The sequence below is a fragment of the Falco cherrug genome, chromosome 4, assembly GCF_023634085.1.
Source record: "Falco cherrug isolate bFalChe1 chromosome 4, bFalChe1.pri, whole genome shotgun sequence".
NCBI lineage: Eukaryota > Metazoa > Chordata > Aves > Falconiformes > Falconidae > Falco > Falco cherrug.
This window is the reverse complement of record NC_073700.1, coordinates 89,858,856-89,885,941: the sequence shown is the minus strand read 5'-3', so window position 1 is coordinate 89,885,941 and position 27,086 is coordinate 89,858,856. Positions and strand designations below refer to the sequence as shown.

General features: G+C 42.0%; 2 protein-coding genes across 5 annotated transcripts in view; both read right to left on the bottom strand.

Annotated features, from left to right (window-relative positions):
- Positions 1-27,086, bottom strand: part of LOC102051873 (T cell receptor alpha chain MC.7.G5-like) — an 88,580-nt gene that overhangs the window by 35,858 nt on the left and 25,636 nt on the right. The gene's annotated exons all lie outside the window — the stretch shown is intronic.
- Positions 9,400-26,785, bottom strand: LOC106631136 (Ig heavy chain Mem5-like). The gene is made up of 8 exons (XM_055710501.1): positions 26,683-26,785; positions 25,874-26,175; positions 24,818-24,825; positions 17,204-17,262; positions 11,847-12,128; positions 11,154-11,207; positions 10,703-10,819; positions 9,400-10,063 (listed from the first exon to the last, which is right to left on the bottom strand). The coding sequence occupies exons 1-7, from the start codon at positions 26,738-26,740 to the stop codon at positions 10,704-10,706; spliced, it is 879 nt and encodes a 292-aa protein (XP_055566476.1). The 5' UTR covers positions 26,741-26,785; the 3' UTR covers positions 9,400-10,063; position 10,703.

Here is a 27,086-nt window from a genome sequence, read left to right as displayed (position 1 = left end):
CAGCTATTCATCTTCTTTCACCTGTGCATTTCTGACTGTGGACTTTCTAAAGCTTCTGTATCACATAGGAAGGGTTTTCATTTGCACCTGCTGGCAAGGCAAGAATGCAAAGAGCAAAGGAGTTTAATTTGTGCCATGTGCAGAGAAACATATTATGGGGTTTGGGTTTTTTTCCATTTGACCTATTTACTGGATTTCATCAAACTGAAAATGTGAGAACAATAAACTTTGACCAGCAGGTAGCAGGAGAGGTCAAGGAAAGAAATTCAGTTTAAATTAATATATTTAATTTTATCAGTATTTTTTTATTATTTTGGGGAAACAGGACAAGTCAGATTATGCACCACCAGAGTGAAGTACTATCTTTATTATTATGTATTTTTAATGCTGTATAAGACAACAGAAGCATTCAGCTGTACAAAAAGCTATTTAATATTTACCATTCTCATGAAGTTTGGTATTGTTTGAAGTAATAACATGAAAACAATCAGTTTATCTTCTTAAAAATATCTATAAAAGGTTATATGGCAAGAAAATAAAATAAAGCCTGGTTTATCATCTCAACTACAAAGTTTAAATTGGAAAGAATATACTGATGGGAGTTGACCAAAAAAAAGGATTTTTTTTTTTACCTCATTTCATGTATTTTAATTACTTTTAACAAGTTAAAAATCCTAGAAATTTTGTGTTTTGCTTTGAGTATCCTTTCAAGTATATGTATGCTCTTCATTCCAAATGCAACCCTTGCACAAGAGGATAAAAGCACATGCAATTATAATCACAGACAGACATAGCTCTTACACCCAGCTGGGTTTTCCAGTAGTAATAAACAAGCATTGTTAGCCATGTTGCATTCAGACTTATTTTAAGAGCAACTTAAGAAAACCTCCTTACTCTCCTTTGGCAAGAAAGTACTAAATAAACCCCAAGTCTGGTTAATATGCTGTGCAAGTAAGCAGCTTAAACCTTCGAGGGTGAGGAAGTATTCTAGCCCTAGAAGACCCTGGGGCATCACATGAAGAAAAGTAAGAAAAAAGCTTTTCTACAAGGGTCAGGTTGAGGCTTCGATATGTGCATATTCATGGAATTGAGTTGGAAAGAAGTTCAGATAGGTGTTTCTTTTCTTTTTTGCATATGGTTGGAGTAAATATTTATTTGTGTTGAAACAATTTGCCAGAGGATACAAAATCTTGTGTATCATTTTAGGTTGGTATAAGCACTTTTCTCTGGCAGTCTACATACAGAGACATTAATACTGTCCCTGAACTTCTTACTTTCTGTGACATACTTACTGGTTCTAAGAAAGCCAAGACACTACGGGAATGAAACTGGGAGTCCTGCCTTGTGCTGCCAGAGCCTTTCTGGCTATAGCTTACCATCCTTTCTGGCTTGGAGGCTGGGCACTGAAACCTTAGAGATATTTAATCTTGCTTGGGGAATTGCCATATATTTCTGCAGAAGCAAGAAAGGTTTAGGCTGGAAGCACAAACACTCCTCTCCCCATATATAAATAAAAACATGAAAGAAAATGCAAAATATTCTTCCTGCTATTCAGTTTTCCTTGTCCTTCATGTCACTTTTCCATTTAACCTTTTGGAAAGGTGTTTATTCACTTTGGGTGCTTTTAATGTTCTCTGCCACAGGAGAGAGCTATCATCGTTTTGACTTGCTCATCAAGAAGCCACACACAGGTGTTAGCATGTTATTTCTGTCAGGCCCACCAAGGGAAAGTAAGATTAAATTTCATGTGCTGGAGGTGAACAAGTGCCTGAAAGTACTTAAAAGGTTTTATTTATGTGTTCATATTGTGGATAGCATGTGCCCTTTTATAATGAGAAGCCACAAAACATACCATGCTCTGACTTGCTGGCAGCAAAAGATCTAAGAAGCTGTTCGGAGGTTGAATCTTTTGACAGTCCAGTCTCAAAGCTCCTGGTTGCTACAGTAGTTTCACCCCTTTTAAAACTAGAAGAGCCTGCAAAAATGCATGGCATGCAACACCTTACTTTTATCAGGCAGAAATCTGCTTTCTATTACAGTGATGAGTTTATTTTTTTATTTATAAGGTTTTATTTTTTAATTGTATTTTAATGATTGCAGGTATCACTAGTTAGTAGAAATGCAGATGGTGCATCTTCTGAGTCATATGGGGCTCTGTGAACTTCTCTGCATTTCCATCATGCCTATAGCATGAAGTTAAACTGGCTGCTTAGAAGCGTTTGCAACTTAGAGGAGAAGCTATGACAAGCAGCAGATTCCCAACAGAAAAGTGAAGAGGCAAATTTTGCACGCACTGAGCTGTAAACTTTTGCTAGAGAATACCCATGAGGCTCAGTAGCAGTCAGAAAAGAATTGCATGCTTAAACTGGGATAAGACATTGTTAGCAATAAGGATTTAATGCTTCATACAGTTAAAAAACACCTGATGGTTCCCTGACCCAGGTGTGAGCTAAGGACTGCCAACAGGTAAAACAATGGCAGCATAGCATCTGTACCTTATTAAGTTAAAATAAGGAAAAACAAAAAAGAAAATAATTCAGAGAAAAACAGCCGTATATGGAGCAGAAATAGAATTCTAAAATTTCCTAATATCAACAAAATTGAACAGTACTTTAAGAACTATTGGGAAAGGAATGTAAACCAGCTCATCTTATCTAAAACATTATATTCTCTTTAAGTAGTATCCAGAGGAAGAGAGTATCAGGAGTTAGCAGAGTAGTTTAGATTTTCATTTGAAATCTAGACATCATCATCATTTTAATGAACTCTTCCACAGAAAAACAAAGTAGCTTTCTAGTAGTAGTTATTCTACAGTCAAAATAAATCTTACATAGAAATGACTGTGATGATGCCTAGACAAAATGAAAGTCCTTGAAATATGATAAAAAATACAATACAAGCCTATACAACCATTTGAAACCTGCAACTAGTTGGCTTAAATTTACAGAAAGTTGTCTCATGACATAATTTGATTTAGCATTGTAAATATTGCCATTCTGTGTAAATAGAAGTTCTGCTGGTGAAATTGGTTCCTTAAGCTCTTCATTCAAAATAGGATTGTATTGCAGTAGGTGCAGTAAGACTTAGAAATACTCAGGAAAACTAAAGCAATAAAATTGTGTTAGTAAAAAAAGCCACATTTTCTTCCACATACTTCTATACTTAGTAAAGGGAAGGGTGCATTATATGCTCTCCCCACCCTGAACCACCTGACTTACTTGCTGGGATCCTTTAAAGAAAAGAGCTGAATTATTCCCAAAATAAAGCATTCCCAAAATTTTTTGCGCTGATTTTGATACTGGACTTCATGGGGATACAAACAAACTTAAATCCTACCAAGAACTTTAGCTGCCCCATTACACTAGACCTCAAGGGCATTTTAAGCTCTTCACTCTTTTTGATATCTTACAGATTAACATCTAGGATCAACAAGGTATGCAGAAGGAAGAAAACTCTTCAGGTAATGCCTCTTCCAAGATGCCAAACTATATACAGACACTGTATGTCTTCTGTATTACTCTCGACATCTGCAGCAATCCTACAGCACCAGCTGCAATGCTAGAAGGGCACAGTCCCCCAGAAATGCTGTGACTCATCTGTTATATCTTCTCTTTGCATCTGTTTTGCACTCCTGGGGACTTTCTACGTTGAAATTTTGGCTGTTTTCTAAAAGTGTTGTCCTGTCTCAGTATTGGAAAGTAGGAGGCAGAGGGAGAAGAGCAGGCAACCAGCTTGCTTTAGATAAGAACAATAAGCACATGAACATCAGATTTTTTTCTAAATTTTGCTAGAGATAAAAGCTGCAACTTTTTCTGCAGATGGGAACAGAGGTTTCATAAAGCAATGCAACAGGAACAGGAAGCAAAAATCTCTTGCTGATACACAGCAGAGGAGGGAAGACATTCCTTTCAGTGGCAGACTGAGCAGTCATTCTGAGCAAATAGTGCAGAATTTCACTAGCAAAGGACCTGCCTTGTTAATTCTTATTGCTTGGGTGATCACCTTTGATGATATAGTAATGGGATCCTTCCCAAGTACTTTTAAATTTACCTAGGAAGCCATGCATTTTGTCATTTTCACTGCAATAGATGTCTATAACTTCTAGTAGATTTCAAGTATAGCTTTAGGGGTTATGGGTTTGCTCTTGACTAGTATGTACCAAATGAACATCTTTTATAAAGTTGTGGTTTAACCCCTATGAGCAAGCAAGCACCACACAGCCACTTGCTCACTCCCCCTCACCAAGACGGATGGGGAGGAGAATCAGAAAAGAATGTAGATCTCAAACATTGAGATAAGAACAATTTAATAGGTAAAGCAAAAGCCACACATGCAAGCAAAGCAAAACAAGGAATTCATTCACTACTTCCCCTTGGCATGCACGTATTTGGCCATCTCTAGGAAAGCAGGGCCCCATCATACATAACAGTTACTTGGAAAGACAAATGCCATAATGCTGAATGTCCATCCCCTTCCTTCTTCTTCCCCCAGTTTATATACTCAGCATGACATCCCATGGTGTAAAGCAGTTATAGAGGGATGGAGGCAGGTTAATTAATATTGATAATATACAGCTGTGGGCTGGCTTCAGGGGTGTTGGGTTGGCTGACATGGATAATGTGCAGCTGTGGCTGGTTCCCGCTAAGTAGTTAAATAGCTCTAAGGGGTATGGAAGGGGAGGACTGAAGGAAGAGAGACTCTGGATGAAGAGAGACTTGGAAGAAGCAGAGGGAGAGAGGCTGGCTGGAAGAGAACCTTGGAAGAGGAAGAATCCAGATGTAGCAGAGGCAAGAAGCAGGATGGTCTGGCCTGAAGAAAATGAAGCAACAGCACAGTCAGTCAATGAACTTGTGAAACCTTGTGGGGGATAGGTGTCCATGCCAGGGCAAGGCACGGGACCTACTTATTGAAGTCAACCTGGTATGGGATGGTAAAAGCCTTGTTGCAGATAGTTAGTTTTGATAGTGCTGCAACACCATGGTATGGAATACCCTTTTGGCTAGTTTGGGTCATCTGTCCTGGCTGTGTCCCCTCCCAGTTTCCTGTGCCCCTCCAGCCCTCTCACTGGCAGGGCCCAAGGAACAGAAAAGTTCTTGATTTATTGTAAACATTGCCCAGCAACAACTAAAAACATGTGTGCTATCAACATTGTTCTCACACCAAATCCAAAACACAGCACTGCACCAGATACTAAGAAGAAAATTACCTCTATCCCAGCTGAAAGCAGGGCATATGACGTGAGTTTCTTAGGCCTGCGTTAAAAGGGGAAAGAGTGTGAATCAGAAACTGAAAACAAATAAAACTGCACCACGCAACAGCAACTGCACAGGAGAGATGAGGAGATACTCACAATGAACCACTTCAAGGCACTCAGAACTCTAGTCTGAGACACACTTGTGACCTTTACCTACAAAGATGAAAATTTTCTAGCCCCCTGAGGCAGGTACATTTGTTGTGTGACTTTGTGTGACCCAGACTGCTTGATAGATCCTTAAGACCAGAGGTGAGAACAGAGAGGAATGCATCATTGTCACAAACCATGAGCATTATTAACATCAAGGAAAGAAAGATAGAAGTCCACAAATTGCATCTTGGATGTGCATGCTTGCATATGGAGACAGATGTTCACATCAGCTGTTTCCAGGCTCTAACACTGGGTGGAGGGAGAGTACTGTTTGGAGAACTTTAAGAAGAAGCTTCTACTTTGGGTGAATGGATCTTTGGAGGTTGTTCTCATTCTGAAAACAGCAACATTGTTGGGAGCAGTTTCTTAACCCTAGGCTGGACTTCAGTTTGAAAACTACTCCCTTACACAAAAACAGTGTAGTCAAAAGGACAGGGGGAAAGGTCAAACTACAGTCATTACTAGTGATTTTTAAATAATTTTCTGAGCTGTAAAAATGCTCATTTATACCTTTGAATAACTATTAGACCTAAACTGGACAGATCTTATTTCCATGTATGCACAACCATGAGAAAATGAAGTTGTTGGATAACAGAGGTGATATGGTATAGTAACAGTGCCCTTGGTGTAGTAGTAGTGGTACTGCTTTTTGTAACCATGTCAAGAGACCTTAAAGCCTGAATATTTTTGTACGCTTCAAAGGTACCACACCTGTTTGTCTTTCTCATAAGACATTGCTCACCTGACGTTGTCTTTGAGAAATTTCAGATTATGTTCAGGCTCAGTAACCTTAAGTTGCCGCATTAGCTGAATTTCTGATGGCTTGTCTGCCATGTCTCCCCTGGGCTTGCTCAGAACACACTTTATTCATGACCTGTGGGCCTCAGCTCCCACCAGGCAATATTGAAACAGTGTGAGGCTCAGTTTTCCTCCATCTCTCATTGTGAGACGTGGCAAAGAAAAGCATTCAAGCCCTGATGCTAAGTATCACTGCTATCACTGTTTTCTCAAGTCCCATACTGCATTTTTGTCTTTTGTTAAATATCTCATGAGTTACCTTCTTGAGCATTATTTGGCTGTGTTAGTGCTCCTGATCACTCTACAGTATAAAGGAAGATAAGCTGCATTTTTTTTTCTGTAATGAATTGCACTGTAAATGTGCAATTTGTTTTTCCTGTCCAAACAACTACACTCTTAACCTGGGCTTTCTTATTTGAAATTTCTAGGCAAATGTTCTGTGTATGACAAAATTATTACAGAAATCCAGAATGCTTGAGGATGGAAGGGACCTCTGGAGGTCATCTGGTCTTCCCTGCTCAAGTAGGACTGCCTAGAGCTGTTTGCCGAGGACCATGTACAGAAAGCTTTTGAATATCTCCAGGGGTAGTGACTCCGCCTCTGGAGATATTCAAAGGCTATCTGAACATAATCAAATATGGACACAATTAAATCTGTAGGATAATATGAATAGTACTATTAAAATGTTTTTTACTCAGGAGTTCTTCTTATCATCATCTTAATTTATTCCAATATCATTGGATCTCTTACAGGACAATATGTTTTTTCCTGTTTAGGGATAATTCTAAATTCCAAGGTGCTGATTTTAACAGAGGATATTTTACTGTGGAGCAGAATATCTCTACAAAAACTTTCTCTTAGCTCATATCAGCTGGGAAACCTACAGAGTCTACCGTCTTCTGTGGAATTAGTCACACCAACACAGCCTAGCTATTGGGCTGTACAAAAGCTCCCTGTTATGGATTTTCTTCTGCAAACAAAGATTTTCTCCTGTTTTCTTAAGCTGCATGTTCTGCATTGGCTCAAAATTACAGATTGGCAACTGTAAAGTGAAAAGTCACTGCTAGTGGGAGGCAACCAGGAAGTCATAGTGACAGAAAGTAGGAAAGAGGCTCTTTCTTAACTCAAACTGGAATAATTAGATCTAGACAGATCCTTCCTAACAGGGGGAATGGTTCAAATAAAAAATCCAGCAGACTCGGCCTAGAAGTTTAAGAGCTGGAAAGGGATTGTGTGTCTGCACAGGTATCTGCTTCTTTTAGCTGGATCTTGTGGCCTAGTACCATACTGCCTGTCCCATTGACATCCCTTCTCTAGACATGAGCAGCCTAGAGGTGCCAGGATTCCTCACTGGGTACAAATACCTCTCTTCTCCCCAAGGGCGTACTTATGCACTTTGTTCCCTCTTCCTCTCTCATCTCCAGTTAGTCTAAGCTAGCATAGGTTGTTTCTTGCCCTGGGAAACTAATCCTTTCCTTCCAGAATAAGGCCAGACACAGCCAACTAAATGATTTTCTCCAGGTAAAGTGAGAAAAACAGGCTTTGTCAGCTTTGGCTACAGTATGAGGATGCCTGGACTGTCTTCAGTATCCAACCTTGACATCATGTCTCAGAAACATTATTTTGGCCAGCTGTGACACAGCCCTCTTCTTTCATATACTCTGACCTGAAATAAAGTCTTAGGGGAGCCACAGGCCTGACCATCAGGCTATCCCACTCCAGTGAGGACTAACTTTGATCACTGTTGGTGGGTGATGGACTGTGGTAAGAGACTGATCGATGGGTATTCCCTGCTTCTCATGATCCACAGAGCTGAAGGCTTCGAACCACCTTCTCAAAGGCACCAGATTCTCTTTTTTTGACTGAGACCTAGATAACAGACTTGGGTGACTGACATTTTAGGGAGTTAGTGAGGACACAGATGTTGCCACACTGATAGTTTTCCCAGTGATACACAGAGAGGTCTGAAAAACCTGACCATGGAGGTATCACTTAGATCATGAATATTTTTGTGATGGAAATGAGGGCTCTGGTGCCCTATGCTTAGGAACAATAGAGACTGAAGTCGTTACCTGGCTAATAAATTTCTATATGAGTCAATGCTACACCTCAGTAGTCACACATTTGTAGATCCCTCTTTTTGCTTGTGCAGTGTTGCAGATTTTAATTCTGCCAAAGCTCTCAGGCATAACAAAGGACTGCTTAGGAAGATGTCACTCCTTGATTGCATAAAGACACAGAAATGGTACTTGAAATCTGCATTTTGTCTGAGAGACTGGGAAAATGTGTGGAGTGCAAGACAAAAGGGTTCAGGGTGTCATCAGAAAATCAGGATAAAAATACTAGTGAACCCCTCCCTCTGATTTAGATTATGGTGGTAGAATGCACTAAATAAGCATTTTACTGTTTTTAGATTTGTCATGCAAAATTCACTTATCTTCTGCATAGGGTGAGGGTCTTCCTCTAGGTGTCTGCAGGGTCTGAGGGACTAACCTGACAAAGCTTAATTAAACAGACCTTACTATGCATTCTGTAGATGCTGTCTTAAAGCCAGCAGTAACTCAGTCAGCATGTGAAAAACCTTATTTCCCCTTCAGGATGTGGTTAACTTGTTTCTCAAAACAAGGAGTTAATCTTACATGGTGTAACTTAGTCATGAATGTTGACCACAGCATCCTGCTTGTTGCTTGTGAGAGAAAGATGAGCTGGGGAATGTGTGTGTTGGGGTCTTTTTAACTAATAACCAAGCTGCTGTGGAAACTATCACTCCATCAAACACAATTTCCTGTTGGCCTCTTCCTAGTATCAGTGAGTGGAAAAAACCATGTTTTCTTCTCTTCTGATATGTGTAGTTTCCTTCCTCCTGCTCATATTGAGCTCTTGACTGATTTCTCCTTGGACATGTGTGTCTTTTTGCCATGATGCAAAATATCTTGCTGGGGTCTCTTCAAAGTGATCTGAAGGATCAGACCTCATTCAAATCCCCTAAGTCTAGAATTCATGGCCCTACTGAAGCTTTTTAATGTGCCGAAAAGAATCTCCACTTCCCTGTACAAAGTCTAGAAAAGACAAATTCAGCCAACAGGAAATTTAGGTTATCAAAGCTGCATTTCTAATCCCAGTGGTCATTAGAACAGTTGGATTTCAGCAATGTCCATCTCAAATTCAGAAGTAAAAGCATGGAACAAACCACAGTATTTTGGCTCAAGTAAAACTTTATTTTGCTTATTACTACAGTAACCCAAAACTCATGTGCTGTACGCTTTGCAAAAGAAATACAGGTTTAATAAAGAAATGCTTCTATGGTTGAACATTGTCTGGTTGAATTGAATCACTTCAGATCCAATACAGGTCTTCTCATCTACACTAGAAACTTATTGTTATTAAAGCTATCTAAAAAACATTAAAGCTATAATTAGCATCTACTGTGCCTTAATTCTCCAATCAGTAATACATCAATTCTACAGATAGCAATGCAACATGCCTTCAAAAGGTGTTTTAAAAGGGTCACATATCTGCAGTGAGGATTGGATTTTTCAAAACTGTTGAAGTAGGTTGGATAATTATCTGCAAAGGCTAGAAAAGCGGGGAGATCTATTTCTGTTTAGCAGGGGGATGAGGAAGAATACACTCTCCTCAGTTCACAGAGAAAAAGAAATAGCAAAAGCAGTTACAACTCTTAAAACTATATAAACTAGCTATGCAGGATTCAGCAGTATAAAATGGCTTAAAAGGAAGGTGCCTTGTTTTCTGGATGGTTATCATCAGCAGATTTGATGTTAGCTGTTCAACCTGTTGTACTGCTGGTACATGCTCTCTCCTGCTGTTCTTCAGATTGCTGTTGCCTTTCTTCCCCACTGTCTGGAAGAGCAAAGTGTGTTTTAAACTACATGTAATGCAATTTGGTCTATGTGCCACTGTTCAATAGCTGTCAGATCAAGACAGAGGTAGGCTCACAAAACTTAGGTTGCGCTATCTGTTGTGCCTCTTTGGATACCTTAATTTAAAAATCCTCCCCCCTCCTCTCTTTCCTCCCACTACTTCACGTTTGTGTTTTGGCAGCCTTCCTTTTGAATCCTTATTTGTCTTGATTTTTCTCCAGCCTTTGTGCTCTGCCACTTCAAATAGTCAATGAGATATCTCTTGGGCACTTCTGGTAATACCTGAGTTGCTCTGGCAAAGCAAGTTTGCTGCAAAAGAAATTTGGGAAACAGCCACCAAGAACTGAGGTTTTGATACAGAAAGGGGCTGTTTTCTTTGTGATTTGGGAGAGAGGGTGGGAGGTTTATTAGTTGTTTTTTGGTGTTTGTTGGGGGTTTTGTGGGTTTTGTTGGTCATCATTGGTTTTTTCCCCAGAAACCTGCAAGAGTTATTTAAAGGAAACAGAGTCAGATGAACAGGTATCACTGCTTGTGGGGTTAGAGAATTATACAAAGACAGGTGGTCATTCCTGGCATGTGCTTCCAGTATTTCTACAGATCAAGCTACGTGCTTCCTTACCTCAGAAAAGAAACAACTTGATACTCATGAGTGTATTAAAGGCAATACTTTTTGCCAACAGGACTCTCAAACCCAACACAGCCATAGACAGCATGTTCGCTTTCTCCACTTTGGTATCTGTGTAGTGATAGAGAAAAGATGGGAGAGATCATGGTCTAGATTTGGATATTGTGATATTGGCAGAAAAAAAACCCACAGGTAATAGTTTCAGGAAAAGAAACAGCAGCAAAGGAAAAGATGCTAAACATGGCAACAACAGGGGAGATGATGTCTGTCTAGACTGGATTTTTGCTTTCTGTTGCTTGCCTGTTGCTAAACTAACTACCTTGGAAAGGCAGATTGTGTTTGATGATACACTGTATTCTGATTCCTCTACCCCTGAGAAAGTACATTTCCATGAAGATATCCCCAACATAGTGATGTAACTTCACAATCTATTTAGGTAACTAACCTTGAGCAGAGGTGTTGCAAACGTTCCCTGTTACTGGTTCTTCAGACTCCTTTTCTGTAGCATGATAAAGAAAAGGCATTATAAACTATATCCAAATTTTAAAAAGGATTAAACAAAATGTGTGTATATATATATATGTATCTCCTTTCCTTAGGAACATGTGGGCAGTACAGTCTGAGGCTTAGATGACTAGTCACTAATTCTAACATTAATTTGAGGAGAAAATTTCTTCATGCAACTGCAGGAAACAAAAGAATTCCTGAATTGTTTTGGGTTTACTATTTGAATGAGCTTCATGATGACAAAAACATTCCCCCAAAGTATCAAAAGTGGTTTAGGAAAAAAACCCGACACACCACTACTTCAACATTTTGTTGTTTTTAGAAAGGCTATTTCAGGTTGTGCTCTAGCAGGTTTGCTGATATGTGGTGAAGTATTTAGTCATAAGTAAATGTACATTTTAAAAAAAGATTGTGTCTTTTTTCCCAAAAAAAGAAGTAGCTTTTAGTTGTTACAGTTAAGATCATTTATCTTAGATGCTTTTAAATATCTTTCAGCTCTATCTACTTGAGTACCAGATGTCTTTCCCTTTTCTGCTGGTTACCCAGGGCAATGCTTACTAGCAGGAGAAATAGCAAGTGCTAGAAGACACTGCCTCCAGAAATAAGTTGCAGCTGTACCACAAAATTGTACCTGGCAATGTTGCATTGGCTGTAATAGTGCTGCTGTTGAATTTGGCCATGCAGGTCACCCCTGTGTCTTTTGCCACGTTGACCACCTTAATAGTATCATACAACCCTTCTGATGTCAAAATGGATGTACTCTGTTCATATACAACCTCATTAGAGGTCATCTCCAAGCTGATGTTCTTTGGATAGAAATTCCTTGCCAAACAAGCTGCTTTCCCAATGCTGTCATCTTCTACTTTCTTCGATTTCATCACAATGACTTGTGGGACAGAACTTTTTTCATCATCTGTAAAAACAAGCATTGTATTGTCATGATTTAATCTTATTGCAAGTTTGCTTGAGTGCTGAGTCACTTAAAGCTCATATATACTCCAGCCATGACTGATTTCTAACATTATCAATGACTAACTTCCTTTTTTTGTCATTATTTCTTGCTGCTGCTTCCAAAGATCACACCAAAGACAGAAAGCGTGTGTGAAAGTAGGTTTTTTATAGCAGCTTTAATTCCACAGGATTCTAAACTTCCTGTTGCCAAAGATTGTGCCTATATGTGAATTCTTTATTTTATAAGGGACCTGCAAATGAGGAGAGAACTTTTATGCATGCCACTCCAAGAGTCAAATTATTCTGCTTTCTCAACAATTTAATTCCTAAAAATAACACTTCTATCAAGGACTGTCTTGTATATTGGTGAGACATGAAGGAATAACTTCTTTCTTTGCTCTCCCTTCCCTCCCTCGAATCTTCTTCTGATGTGGTTAAAAGGTCTAACCATAGCAAGAGCAGTAGGGCAAAGAGAAGTCAGTTTGTTGCTTCACTGTGGTACAAGGTTACTCCATTGAATGGCATTACTTGCAGAAATGAAGTACTGCTGCTGGAGTGGGGTACAAGGTTGATCTTTTCAATAACATGCTCAAATGAAAGAAGGATTTTTGTCTTGAAGATGGGAAAGTAGGAGAGAAGCAACCAGAAGTTTGTGAATTCCATCTCTCCACTCCTCCAGGAGTTTCTGATGAGGTCAAGAACTTTCAATTGTGGGAGAGGTTTTCCCCACTAGACATTGCACAAGATGTAAGAGATTCCAGTGCAGTCTGGAGACAATGAAAAGAGAATAGGATTGGTACTTGGTTCAACAAAAGGTCTTGTGCCTGTTCCAAAAACCATGACCTTTCTCATTCATATGCTGTGCCATATTGTTAGTCCCACAGCACCAGGGGCAGTTAGAATTTGCAGAATTTGTATAATAAACTGATTTGAAGGGAAAGACACCTTGAGGCCTATGAACTCGATGTCCATGGACAAATCTTACAATCTGCCTTAGTTTAGTGTAATAACCTTCAGCAACAGTCCTTTAGCATTAAGATACCCATAAACATCAAGGGATGAAAAACGTGCCCTATAACTGGAGTTCTGAAAGAATCTAAAAGATGCTGACAAATTTTTGTGGGATCTGGGATCTCTGCTCTCTCACGCATCTTTTAGGAGAGTTACTATGAAACTTGCAGATGTATTTTTTTCATTTTGGAAAGAATTCTAGAGTTGAATTCCCAATTCCAAGCAATATAAATGAATGAAAAAGGCTTGACAACTGCAAAAGCCTGAATTGAAACTATATAGCAGTAGTCTTTTCCGGGAATTTCTTATAAGACATACAAGTAATGAAAAAAGATTGCTTAAACTTGAAGAAGATGTCTTTTAAAGAAAGAGTTGGTCTCAAAATAGTTTACTAGCCAGAAAATCATTATGATATCATGATTTTTTTAAAAAAAAAATAATATCTTTGCCCTCAGGTCATAGGTGGAGAAACTAGGGTGATTCCACATACAATGCCAGGACAATATTAGCAATATGAATTATAATAAAAAAATGAAACTGAAAGGAATCATCTAGCATGCTTCCTTGTCAAAAAGGGCTCATCTTATAAAAGGCTATGAGGCATATCAAAAAAGATTTACATGTCCAATTTGACATCCTGATGGATCTCTGCTAGAGAGGTGCATTAGGCTTTGAATTTTGCATGGCATCTGCCTTGCAGTCTGGTCAAGAGATCCCTCAGGTCTAAAATTTTGTTCATCACAGGATGTTTTTTCAAGGTTTGATCAAAGGGCTCTGATTTTACTCTCTTTCCCCACCACCCATACCCTAGTACTGAGGAACTGAGTTGAAAGTAAAATGGTACTCTGCCATAACTTCATGGGTTGGCTCTACTAATAAACCAGGCACAACTCCATGCTTGTCAACACCTACAGCAAACAGATGCCAAACAGGAATTAAACATTCCTTGACTTCATTTGACCTATTCAATTTAACCCAAACTCTGAACAATTTAGTGAAATTAAACCAGTACAGAGATCTTGGATAAGATTCCATTTAATGCTTTTGTACATTATTCTTCCCTTTTCTCAGTGCTGTCCTTCAAACTCTGACAGAATAGAGTCTTAGGAACTCAAATGTCAACCTCCACAGAAACTTTATATCTCTTTAGACTGCCCAAGTGTGATTTTAAAACCTAACAATTACTACAAAAAGCTTATTAAGATGCCTGAGTAAGTCGACAGACATTAGGTACCAAAGAAATTCAGCAAGACAGCAGACAGGACTTGCTCTTGTGGACCCCAGATTCTTTGGCGAGTCCTCAGAATTGGGTTCAGCGTGTTTTTTATACTTAAATTGTCTAATTATATATAAAAATGCTATACATAGAAAACGTAAAGTCTAACCAGTAACTTCAAGGCATGGGGGACTGCCTTACTATACAGCCTGAATTTTAGGAGGAAGAAAAGGAAAAAAGTGAAAATCCAAATAACAACAACTCAGAAAAGATTAATGTATAAATAATACCTACTTGGCTCCACACTCAGTTGAGTCCCATTCCCAAAAACAAGAGCAGCATTTACACACAGTTGAAAAGCGTAAATCAAAAAAGGCTTATTTCGCTGTTCCTCCTACATACATTTCCTTTCCCGGTACTGTTGCATGGTTTTGTCAGAACCTGTTAGTCCTGTGCATTCTTTGTTACCTGAGATATTTAAAGGCTTTTCTAGTTTTCTGATCTCCAGTATTTCCAAATAACCAGTATACCAGCAAGCTGCTTCTCTGGCATAACTCACTCAGTGCAATGTAGTTAATAAAACAGAATTACTTCTTTATCAGACCCCTGAAGCCTCAACTGAGTCCCGTTGTTTTGCATTACCTGAAAAGAGACCCATGAATTCCTACCACTGCTTATTTTTGGGAGGGATTAGGGATTTGTGTTTTACATTCTGTCAGTGGCATTTCATTAGTACAAAAAGTTGTACTTCTTTTTCCCTTCAGTCATACAAGGTCATGGAAGAACTATATATTCCAAATGTTGTAGCCCTTAGTATTCTTAATAAAAGTTTTATCTAGAATAAACAACCGAGTCCTCAAGAGAATGTGTCTTGAATATCTTATAGTGACTGCTAATGCACATTTTCCTACGTCATTTTGGTTTTGGGGATTCTCAGAAGATTTGGGTAATAAAGTATGTCTGTTCTTAGCATCTTAAAATGCATATTAGTATCTCCCAAAGAAATCCAGACTTAACAACAAAAGGGTCAGGTTGCTCAAATTCTGAAAATTTTGTTTTCAACTTGTTAATTATTTCAACAGAGACTAAGTGACTTAGATGCTTAAGGCCTTTTATCTCTTAATGTCAAATATAATCATAATGTCTTTGTGCAGATTTGAAAATGTCATCCTATCCTTAGCTAGAAAAGAGAAATCATTTAACAGCATGGAAACTTCACTCAACTGAAGTGTCATATAATTTTGCATTAGGATGTCAGAGAGGATAGATAAGCAGGAAAAGCAGAGAAAGAATAATTTAAAGCATTCAGGCACAGGAGGAGACAAGGCTAATACCTTTCTTTTGTGAAATGAATTGTTCTCTAACCCAAGTTTTGGGAAACTTAATGAAGATGGTTTAGAATTTTGAGTAATGTACTGAAAATTTTTCCTTACACCAAGAATACCTGTTGCACTCACAACATGTGTGAGCCACATGCTACCTTCAGCTCATAAGGAACAAATATTTTCTTGTCAGCAGAACCAACACACTAAACTTTTTTTAAAAAGACGTATAAGACCCTTAATGTGAGAAAGGAGTATCATGTCAGCATTTCTGTAGATGTCTAACATGGCAATACCATTCCTCAATCTTGTTGTTTGGTTTTTTTCTTGCCAAATTCTACTATTCTCTATGTCATATTCAAACCAATGTAGACCGATGTTAAAATAATTGCATCTGGCAGTTTCTTATGGTCCTACATTTACAACAGGACCTGCTGGTTGGAAAGAACAGATCTTTCTTCAGAATTATAACTTTGTATTCCTTTGTCCCTTTGGAATTGGAAGTGGACTTAAATTGTTCCAAAATAGACATTTATTCCCACACAAAATAACCTACAGACCTGGACAGATATTAGGCATTACCTAAGGGAGCCACGTGCCCTTCTGGAATGAGAGCAGGATGTTTTAGCTATGTAAAATTACATGGGACATTTTTGCAGTACTGTAAAGACATGCAGACCTCTGAAAACATTGCAACAAGTCTTAAGGTATGCACCTGGATGCTTAATATAATACAAATCAACCTAACAAACTCCCCTGCTGCCCCAACATTCACACTCCCACAGAAAATCTTGGGGTCACGTCCACCCTTTTTGTACATTGTGAAATTCCAAATAAAGACAGAAATAACTAAGGCTTTTCATAATCCCTGCTAACCACATCTGCATTTTCAAAATCTAGGCAACTTGGTAGCCAACTTTCATTAATTCTAAGTGGTCTTGGATATGAGGCAGTTGTGAAAATTCAAGCCCAAGGATAGTTAACCTCCTTCTTCCTCTGTCTCCATGACAGTGGAATTACTTACCTGGTGATACTATGAGTGTACTGGCAGTGTCAAAACCTAACTTCTCACACCAAGAGCCAAAGATCTGTCTCAAAACTTCTCTCCACTGTCAGCTCTTCACTGAACTGTGCATTCCTGCTCAAAATGAGGCAGTGAACCCTGGAGGATAGGGCACTTCACAGTAAATTTGTGCCACAGTCCTATCCAGACTGGAAATAAATTATGACATGTTAAACTTAAGCAGTACACACCAGGTTGGGGATCATGGAGTAACGGTGATATATAGAGTTAGCTCAGTTGTTCCTGTTAAGCTTTCTTAAGCAGATACAAGCTGAGGATTCAGCTTGAAACCCTAGCCAAAGAGAATACATTCTAGGGATTACTGCAGCAGAAAATTCTTACAGTGAACTCAAACCATTAGATTCCTTTGTCACCCCCCTCCTTAATTTTAACATCATTTCAAAAAATAAAGTAATGGTACTTACTTGGTTCAACTGTGAGAGTGGTCCCACTTCCAAATAAAAGCTTTTCTGCACTCACACTGCTAATACTTACTCCAATAAACAGCTCTTTCTTCATGGTTTTCAAAAGTGTTGTAAAAACAGGAGATGAAAAGCCAGATATTTGTCCTAACTATCAACATATGCAACTCCATGAGGGTACCCAGAGCCACACTTTCTTCCAAAACCAGAAAGGGAAAAACAGTACTTGAATAGTTCAATAATTGCAAATAACTTGATTGAGTACAGAATTTCCAAGTTCTCCCTTTCCTCCAGCTTTTAGAAACCCTGTGAGGTCTGTATTTCCAGGACAAATAGAAACATGAAAAGAATGCTATATTTATCTCCTTAATCATTTCAGTCACCCATCTTCTTTCTTCCTGAAAATATATTGCCTTTTTCCTTCTTTAGGTTTTTGTACAGGGCCCTACGTTGTTTATATCATTGTGGAACTCCAGCCCCTAGACACAGTGATACATTTCATTACAAAAACTCTCTCTTCCTTCTTTTTCACTATACAGACTTTTGGATTACACAGGCAGTCACATGACTTCTCGAGTGGTTTTTAACACAAAATACCACATGAAGAAACTTTCAAAGAAGTTTTCAAAGAAGGGTCTAAAATAATACCAGAAAAGTAGAATTGTAAGTGGAAACTTGGGGATTACATGACACCTCTGAAAAGTCTCATGGAGTTAAGCTGGATAGAAAGCAGGAAAAAAAAAATCAGTAATTTTAGTGCTATCTCAGAGCATTTTTCAGAGCATTTTATGAAAATTCTTCTGGGCTGCCGGAAGCTGCTTTTTTACCTTGAATTTTGTTTCAGTGCTCAGGAGTATGAGGAATGTGCCTCATCTGGGCTTTTAGAATTGGTGTTTGGGGGTTATTTGGTGCCTTAGAAAGTCTTCATGCCTTTTTAAGATGAGAAAGTAGGCAAAATGATTGTTCTTTGTTAGGCAGGGGCACTGTACTCATGGAAGTATCTACTAAAGAGTAAAGGAGTTTTTGCATATTTATCAAATCCTTCCTGAATATCAGTTTCTGCATTGTTAGCACTGTCTAGACCTTGATAGCAAGAAATGGACTCAATCTCAGAGACACTGTGGCTTCAAGAGTCCACTCCTTCCTCTTCTAGCAAAGGAGAGGCATATTGAGTCTGTGCCCATCAGGATGGGGAATGGAGATTCCCATTACGATAAAGGCTGGGAGCTTATGACTTCTGACACCAAGAGGAATGGTCTTGCTTCACCTTAAGTTTTGCAGCAACAGAACATAGCAAATGAGGAGCTGGGAGCTCTGTCAAATGAGGAGTCTGAGCCCATGAGCCACACAGGAGCACCAAAAAAAGTGGTGAGTGTTAGCAACGAAGGCTCCCTGCTGCACGGAACAGAACCCCCCTCTGACAACTGGGCCTGTCATCTAGGGAGGTTTACTCCTTGCCATGGACTTGGATTCGGGACATTGTTAAAAGTCTTGCAAAACTTACTACACCTACCTGCTATTACCTCCTGCTGCTCTTCCATGTGGGTATGATACTGCTAGGGGAGTCCTGGAAAGTAGCAAGCAGGCTCTGGGGGTGATGGTCAAGGGCATGTGGACCCAGGTGGGTTTTCTCTTTGATCCTACTGGTGAGGTGGAGGGTAGTGAGAAGGAGTGGATGGATCCTGCTGGATCCTGACTAAATGAGACAAAATCGTCTTTGCCAGCCTGGTAAGAAGGGTAACTAGGAACAACAGGGGAGGAGAAGAATGATCAATAATCAAGTGAGAAAGTGGTGGGAAGGATTGGTACAAAACATATGAGGAGTGATATGAACAAGACAGACTTCATAATAAAAAATTTTAACAAAAGAGCTGAAAGGGATGCACTTCCAAGTGTGTGTACATAAATAAGTATATATGGGGAAAAAAAGGCCTCATACTGTTTCTGGGAAATTAGCATGGCTGGGTGCCTCTTTAAAGAGCCTGTGTAGAAACACATGCAGTATGGGGAGCAAACAAGAGAAATTAGAGCTCTGCTAGTAGTTGCAGGGCTATGATCTCATTGATAACATAGAGATGTGGTGGGAGAGCTCACACGACCCAAGAACTGAAATGCATGGCGAAGTGCAAGTTAGCGTACATTGCCTGGGTTCCTCTCCAGCATGACCCAGTTTTTCCTCCGCAGCCTGGTTGCAGAGCTATGGGATCAGGGAGGTGTAGTGGGAGAGCTTACTGTAGTGAATGGAGCCAGGCTGAACAGGAAAGACAGGCTGGGAAGGTGAGGAGGAGGAAATGCCCTGTCTGTGAGGAAGCAGCTAGGATGCATATACATTTGGGATGTACAATGAGCCAGCTGATAGCATATATGTCAGAATTAGAGGGCAGATCGGCACAGGTGACACTGTGATGGATGACTACTAGAGATCACATGATCAGGAAGAAGTAGACAAGGCCTCCTTCAGACCACTGAAAGAAGCTTCACATTCACTGGCCCTGGTCCTCATGGAGTACTTGAACCATTCCAAACATCTGTTGGCAGGACAGCACAGCAGGGCTCAATCAAGTAGTTTTCTGGAGCGGAGCGATGAAAATTTCCTGACACAAGTGACTGATGAGCCTGACCTCCTACTTGCAAACAAGGAAGAATTGGTGGTAGATGTGAAGGTGAGGGGCAGCCTTGGCTGCAATGATCATGCAGTGTTTTGAGCTCAGGATCCAGAGAACAGGAAGCCATGCATGAAACAGGACTGCAGCCCTGGACTTCAGGAGAGCAGAATTTGAGCTCTTCAGTGATCTTCCTGGAAGAGTGCCATGGCTTATGGTTCTGGACAGAGAAGAGGTTTAGGACAGCTGCTTGATTTTCAGAGATTAGCTCCTTCAGGCTCAAGAATCATTCATCTTGACAAAGCAATGTCAGACAAAGGTGACAGAAGGCCAGAATTATGAACAAGAGGCTCCTGAATAAACTCATAAATATTTAATACAAAGGAACCATACATGATTCAAGTCCTTCTTCTGATGTCTAGTAGCTGGGAGATTGCTTCTGGTCTCCTGTTCTTGTTTTTCATGCATCTGCTTCTGGACACTGTTGGATATGAAGTTGAAGGGATCTTTGTTCTTTCCAAAAAGTGTGAACAAGTCTTACCTACTCTGTGCTCTGGTAAAAATAGAACATAATGCTAAGCTTAAATGGAAACATCTAAGTACAGTAGGTTAATGCCCACTTGCTCAACTTGAGCTGACTATCAGATGTCTAAAATGACATGCTTGCAAGACTCAAGATCTGATGCTGAACGTTGAGGAAACTGTTCTTGCATAGAAAGGTCTTTCTGCTGTCTAAGTAATTCTGGAAATCAAATTTGTGTATGTGCATACAGTGGTGTGAGGAAAAAGAGACTATATAGGGCACCATGTTCCCACCTTCAAAAGCAGTCAGTGAGTGAGATAATTTATGTGTAGATGTTCAGTCTTTTTCAATCACTGTGGTACGTAGTTCACACAGTGGTAGACAGTTGTACAAAAACAACTGCTTTTTTCAGTGCCAGGTGATGTGTTCTCTTTCATGTCCTTTGAAGAGCTAGATTTTATTTTCCTCTTCCTCTACACTTTTCTACTTCTGAACAATCTAATACTATTCCAGAAGTTGCTATACACTAAAACTATTATCAGCATTGCCTTTTTTAGCAGATAGGGTAGTATTAATATTCTCACTAAAATATTGCCCATACTTGTCAAAAAGGGATATTGTTCCTTTTGAGTTGTTAGAGCTGTTCTCACTTAAATGACTTGATCACCATTTGGTCTTTTGAGAAACATCAAGACAGTTTGGGTGAAATATTTTAAAGACTATCTGGGGACCACCTGCCCCAGTCTTATGAATTTTCAGTTGAGTTTCTTTCTACATTTTATAAGTCTTGCTGGACCTTCAAGTAGTTATGTTCTCAAGGCCTGTTTTCATGCAAATAAAAAAATAGAACATGTTTATGAATTGTTCAAAAGTTATTCTGGTTTAGCTGATAGTGGTTTGATGTGCTAAAGTTGCTTATTTACTCAGGTATTTGATTTTTAATATTTATTGTTAGAGTGCCATTTTTATAAGGGGCTTGGGAGTTTTTTTCCTGATTATATGCACCAATTTTTTTCCCAGTTTCTTTGATCTTGTGAGGTAGATTATTTGACCACTGACTTGGCCATGCTTTGGACTTTTGATTTATTTATATGTGCCTTTAGCTGAGTTTGAAAGTGGGGAACATCTAGTTATGGCTGACTAAAGTTGGCTTTTAATTTTATTTTTATCTTATGTTAATGATTTGATTAATGGTTACCTGGCATTGTAAGGCAGTTTCTGAATCCTCAAATCCAGTTCTAAGACACAAAAGGAAATAGTGTTATTTCATCCTGTTCACAAATCTGCATGGTTCCATACTGTAGTACTCAATATTTATTTGCATTATTGTTACCAAGTGCAAAGGCCTATTTCTCATTTTTAATCACTGTTTTAACAGCAGTGCTGCTATATTTTCTGATGTATTTATTATATGTATTCTCCACCTTACTGCCTCCCTTCTCCAGGAAAGCTGTCCAGTTGGCTGGCATGATACTTTCAGTCTCCCAAACCATTGGCAGGACAAAGAGAACAAGCTCTAAATACCTCCTGCAACAGGCCTGGGTACATACAGGTGCCCCCCTACACCCTTTGCTTGCTGCCAAATCTTCTCAGAGCAGTGAGACCACACCCTGCTTGTCACTGTCACCAAGATCTCAGATGCAGTTAAACAGTCTTTTCCATTTGGGTGGCCACAGAAACACCTGCCTTCAACAGCCTCCTGCAAGCCACATGCTTGGATCTGTTTGGTTTAAAAGTTGAGTTCTGCCTTTGTTTTTCCTTTCTCTGTCCTGGTGCATGCCCTCAAAAAAATTGCAGGACATGCTCCAATAGTGCCAGTGACATGTTAGAGAGCATGTTTAGGCTGTGTTCCATGAGGTGATACTGAAGACCTTCTGGAGTTCTGCTTCAGAGGAAATGAGAACAGAGGGAGTCCCCCTTCCCTGCAGAAAGCTGTCCTAGGCAGATGAAGATAGGCTTTGGAGGGGAACTAGCAGGTAGTTTGGGCACACATGCTTGGTTGTATTCCTTCAGCTCTTGCTGAAAGGCCTACCCTGCTTCTTTCCAGAAGAAACTACCCCAGCCCTTCCAGCATAATTCTTCTTGATCCCCCCTCAAAACCTCCATTTGTATTTTAACACAATTTCCTTTTTTTGAGAACACCTCACCCTGAGCCTAGCTCCCAGCATGGCTAGCTGATTTCATCACATGTTTATAGGAGACTGTGTCCATGACTTTTACTGGTAAGGAGAGCTGCTTCTGGAAGACATCTCTCAAGAAGGTGACTTTTCTCTTAAAGGATGCAGTGGGCATTATGTTCTTCTGTTTCATGGGATTCAGTTACCCCATTCAACGTTTCTTCCAAGACAGAAATATTACTGGCCATTAATTCCTTGGAGACACTATCGATGAGCTTAGGAAACTAGATATTTAAGACCCAACAGTAGTTCACAAACTTCACTCTGGAGAGGACAGCTAGAAGTAGTGATTTAAAAACAGATCTATAATACCTGCTTGGGGAAGTCCCTAAGCTGCTGAAACCTACAACAAAGGAGAGTGGTTAACAGAAGAAATAAAGTAGCATTTGCTTTGTATTTATAGCCATTGCAAGACATCTGACACTGGCCTGACAGGCAGTCTACTGTGTTGCATGACTCTTAACCTAATCCACTGCAGCAATGCTTCCATAGAGCCAAACAGAGTAATCAGGATAGTTTGGGGATAACTGACCTCCCATGTATCTTTAACTCTTGTATAGGGTAATGAGTCCATGCACACAAGCATATGGATGCATCTGCATACGTCTCTGTATGTCTTCCATGAAATTCTACACTTCCAAATAAAGAAACGAATGGTCAGTACTCAGAATAAGAACATGTGTGTTTATTTACATGGAGACAAAGCTAGGAGTGCAGAGATGAAATTTTGCATTATATCCTGGGAAAAATCATCTTGGCAGTGCAGTTCCTGGTACAGTGCCACTCTCTTCTCAGATATAGTTGACTATCATTATATTCCTGCACATTACCCTGAGACTCCCTAAACAATATGAGATATACAAATGAGTTCTGCATTTCCATGTTAAAATTTTAATTCCTTCAATGCTCATCGTGTTTCTTTGTCATGGTTTAACCCCAGCCAGCACTTAAGACCCACACAGCCACTTGCTTATTGCCCTTGGTGAGATCAGGGAAAGAATCAGAAGGGTAAAAGTGAGAACTCATGAGTTGAGATAAAGAGATTTTAATACGCTAAGCACAAGCCATGTGCACAAGCAAAGCAAAATAAGGAAGTTATTCACTACTCCCCATTGGGAGGCAGGTATTCAGCCATCTCCAGGAAAGCAAGGCTTCATCGCATGGAAAGACAAATGCCATTATTCTCCCCCCATCCTTCTTCTTTCCCCTACTTTCTATACTGAGAATGATGTCATATGGTATGGAATATCCCTTTGATCAGTTGGGGTCAGCTGTCCTGGCTGTGTCTTTTCCCAGCTTTTTGTGCACCACCAGTCAACTCACTGGCAAGGTGGTAGGAGAAGCAAAAAAGGCCTTGAGGCTGTGTAAGCATGGCTCAGCGATAACAAAAAAAGCCTTGAATTATCAACACTGTTTTGCTCACTAATTCAAACAGTGACCCATATTAGTCACGATGAAGAAAATTAACTCTACCCTAGCCAAAACCAGCACATTCTTCCCAAAAGAACCTCAAACCATCTTTTCCTGTCTCTTTCTGCCTATGGGAGAGACTGAGAGGGAAGCAAGAAGGTAACAGCATGTTCATGGTTTTCATGTGTGCTCAAGAAAGAGTCTGCTGCTGCTGCAGCGCCTCTCTGCCCCTTTCCAGGAAAGTCAGCCCAGACTAGTCTCAAAAATCTAGGAACAACCTTGCCCCGAAGCAACCACAAGAGGCCTGGCTGGATTTAAAGCCCTTCTTCCAGTTCTGCCCCAGCCCTGACTGTGTTTCAAGCACTGTGCCCTTTTCCAGCTCTCTGGTGTGGCAGGAATAGGTGGCTGTTGTCTGCAGCTGATGGCAAGAGCACTTCCAGTGACAGCTGGTTCCTGGAGGGGTTTGCAGATCTGGTGACTCGGGTCTGGAAGCATGATGCCATGTGCTGGAGTCCCATAAAAAGCAATTTCAGCGCTATATGCTGCAGGTCCCTGCCAGCAGTCTGCCAGATCCAGTCCCAAGCGTAGCTGCTGTCAGTGATGGGTACACCACAGATGTGGCACATAAGTGTGACAGACCCTGAGACATTCCCTACCATGGGGCCAGAGGTCCCTATTTGGACCTCAGAAAGGGCACCTGCAACTTTGGGAGAAAAGGATGAACAGGCAGGAACAGCTCAATCAACTGCTTCATCTACTCTACCACTTCCCTAGGCTTCTGCTTGTCATGTCTAGGAACTAGTAGCTCCAAATACACATGCTCACAAGTTCTTGCTCCTGTTATAGTCTCAGTTCTGGGAGAGAAGCACGGACTTCCTCTTTCTCCACGGTGCTGTTAAATGACCCTCCGTACTTTACCATTTCCTCTGCTCGTTCCTCAGGAAGAAACACTCATGGCCACACTAAGTCGACCTGAGCCCAAAACTAGAGCAGGGCTATTCACACATCTCACCAGCTAAGCCACGACGGGGTACCTGTACTACTGGGAACTGACAGAAACAGGAACACTTGTTTTCAAAGGTGAAGAGGTTTTGGAGTGAGAGGAGTGAAGACTGACAAGAGATGTGGGAAGACGGCAGGCAAAAAGGGTATAACAGAAGGGGACACAACCAATTACAACATCTTGGTCAGAATCAAACATTTGAAAACTGTATGCTGTAACTCTACAACTCTCAGGGAGCAGCACTGAACAACTGTGGGAACAGGACGCCTAGAGAGGGAAACCTGGCAGGAAATATGTGTAAAAGCTCAGACAGGATTCCTGCCCCGTGGAAACAACACAGAAGTAGCGAGCAGAGTCTTGGGGGTGCAGGGCACAGAGAGACAGAGATGACTCAGAAAGGGAACTGTCCCGGAACGCCGTGGCTCGACCCTCCACTGATGCTCCACAATTTATAGCACCAAATGACCAGCAGGCGGACACCCACTCGAGTCCGCCACCGAATGCTTGACGGTACCACCAAACATCAAGACCCTTGAACTGGAATCCGGATCCGCGGCAGGAGAGCACTCTTTGGGTCTGGCCATCCACTCAGTTTTTAACTCAGAAGAGAGTATGCCCATCCACGCTATGAGCACCCAGGATGGGGATCAAGGCAAGGCAGAGAGGTGCTGCAGACAGCTAAAGTAGCCAGGCTGGCTGTGTGACAAGGAATATACTGGACATCCTCTGCAAAATAGAACGCTGCTTTTGGGACTCAGCAGAAGGAAAGGGACAGTGCAGGGAAAGCAGCTCTTGCTGAAAAGCTGGACCACCCACCATGCACAGCGATGCTCTCTCCCTCCCTGGGAACACTCCAGAGCTGCCCTAGCACTCCACTCCCCAACAGTCCCACCGTCTGGGCCAGACTCCAGCAGGTTTCTGTGAGAGCTCTGCTGGATTCCCTGCCACCGTGTCGACTGAGCAGAAGTAGCGGGCAGAGTCCTGGGGGCGCAGGGCACGCAGAGCGAGATATAACACAGACTGGGAATTGTTCCGGGACACGGCGGCTCGACCCTCCACTCCTGGCCCGAATTTAGTGACTGAGGAATCCTTCCAGATAACGGACACCCACTCGAGTCCGCCACCAGGTGTCTGTCGGTACCACCAAACATCAAGACCCTTGAACTGGAATCCGGATCCGCGGCAGGAGAGCTGCACGGAGCCCCCGGACGGTCGCAGCCCCCCACCGGCCTCCACCAGCCTCGGCTGCGCCCACACCCCTGCGGACAGAGAGCACAGGCAGCCGGGCAACCACGGCCCCAGGACGCTCCCCGCCGCCCGCCGCCCCTCGCCCCGCCACGGCGGCCGCTGCCCCTCCCGGGCCCGGCAAAGCCCCAGGCCCGGGGCAATGCCCCGCCTGCGCTGCCCGGCGCTGAGCCGCGCCTGCTCCCCGCGCTCCGGCACGGCCGCTGCCCGAAAGCATCCCTCTGCCTCCTCACCCTCTGCCTCCTCACCCTCTGCCTCTCTCTCTCCCCCTCCCTCTCCTGTCTTTCCCTCTCCCTCTCCACTCTGTCTCCCCTCCCCTCCTCTCCTGCCTTCCCTTTTCTCCTTCTCCCTCCCTCTCCTTCTCCCTCCTCTACCTTCGCTCCCACTCCCCTCCCCCTCCCTCCCCCTCTGCCTCTCCCCATCACTCTCCCTGCCCTCCCTCTCCTTCTCCCAATCACCCCCTCTCCCCCTCCTCCCCTTCCCCGGCCCGGGGCTCGCTGCCCTCCCCGCCCGGCTCTCACCTGCCGGCCCCGCGGCCCAGGCCAAGGCCAGCAGCCACGGCCCCAGCCCGACCGCCATCCCGCCCTGCCGCGCCGGGGCCGGCGGAGCCCAGCGGAGCCACGCGGAGCCACGCGCGGGCCCGGCCCTGCCCGCCCCGACGCCGAGGCCCCCCCGCCGGCGCAGCGCCGCCGCCCCCGCCCGCCCCCGCCAGGCCCGGCCCGGCCCGGCCCCCCGCGCCCGCGGCCCCTGCCGCCCAGGAGAAGGGGGGCGCGGGGAGGGCTGCGGGGCAGGGCCCCGGGCACAGCAGCAGGGGCGCGGGGCCCCGGCACACGAACGCTCCCGGCCCGCGGCTCACGGCGCCCTCCCGGCTCGGCGCCCTCCGGGCCCTGCCGAACGGGGTCGGCGCCTCGGCCGCCCGCGCCTG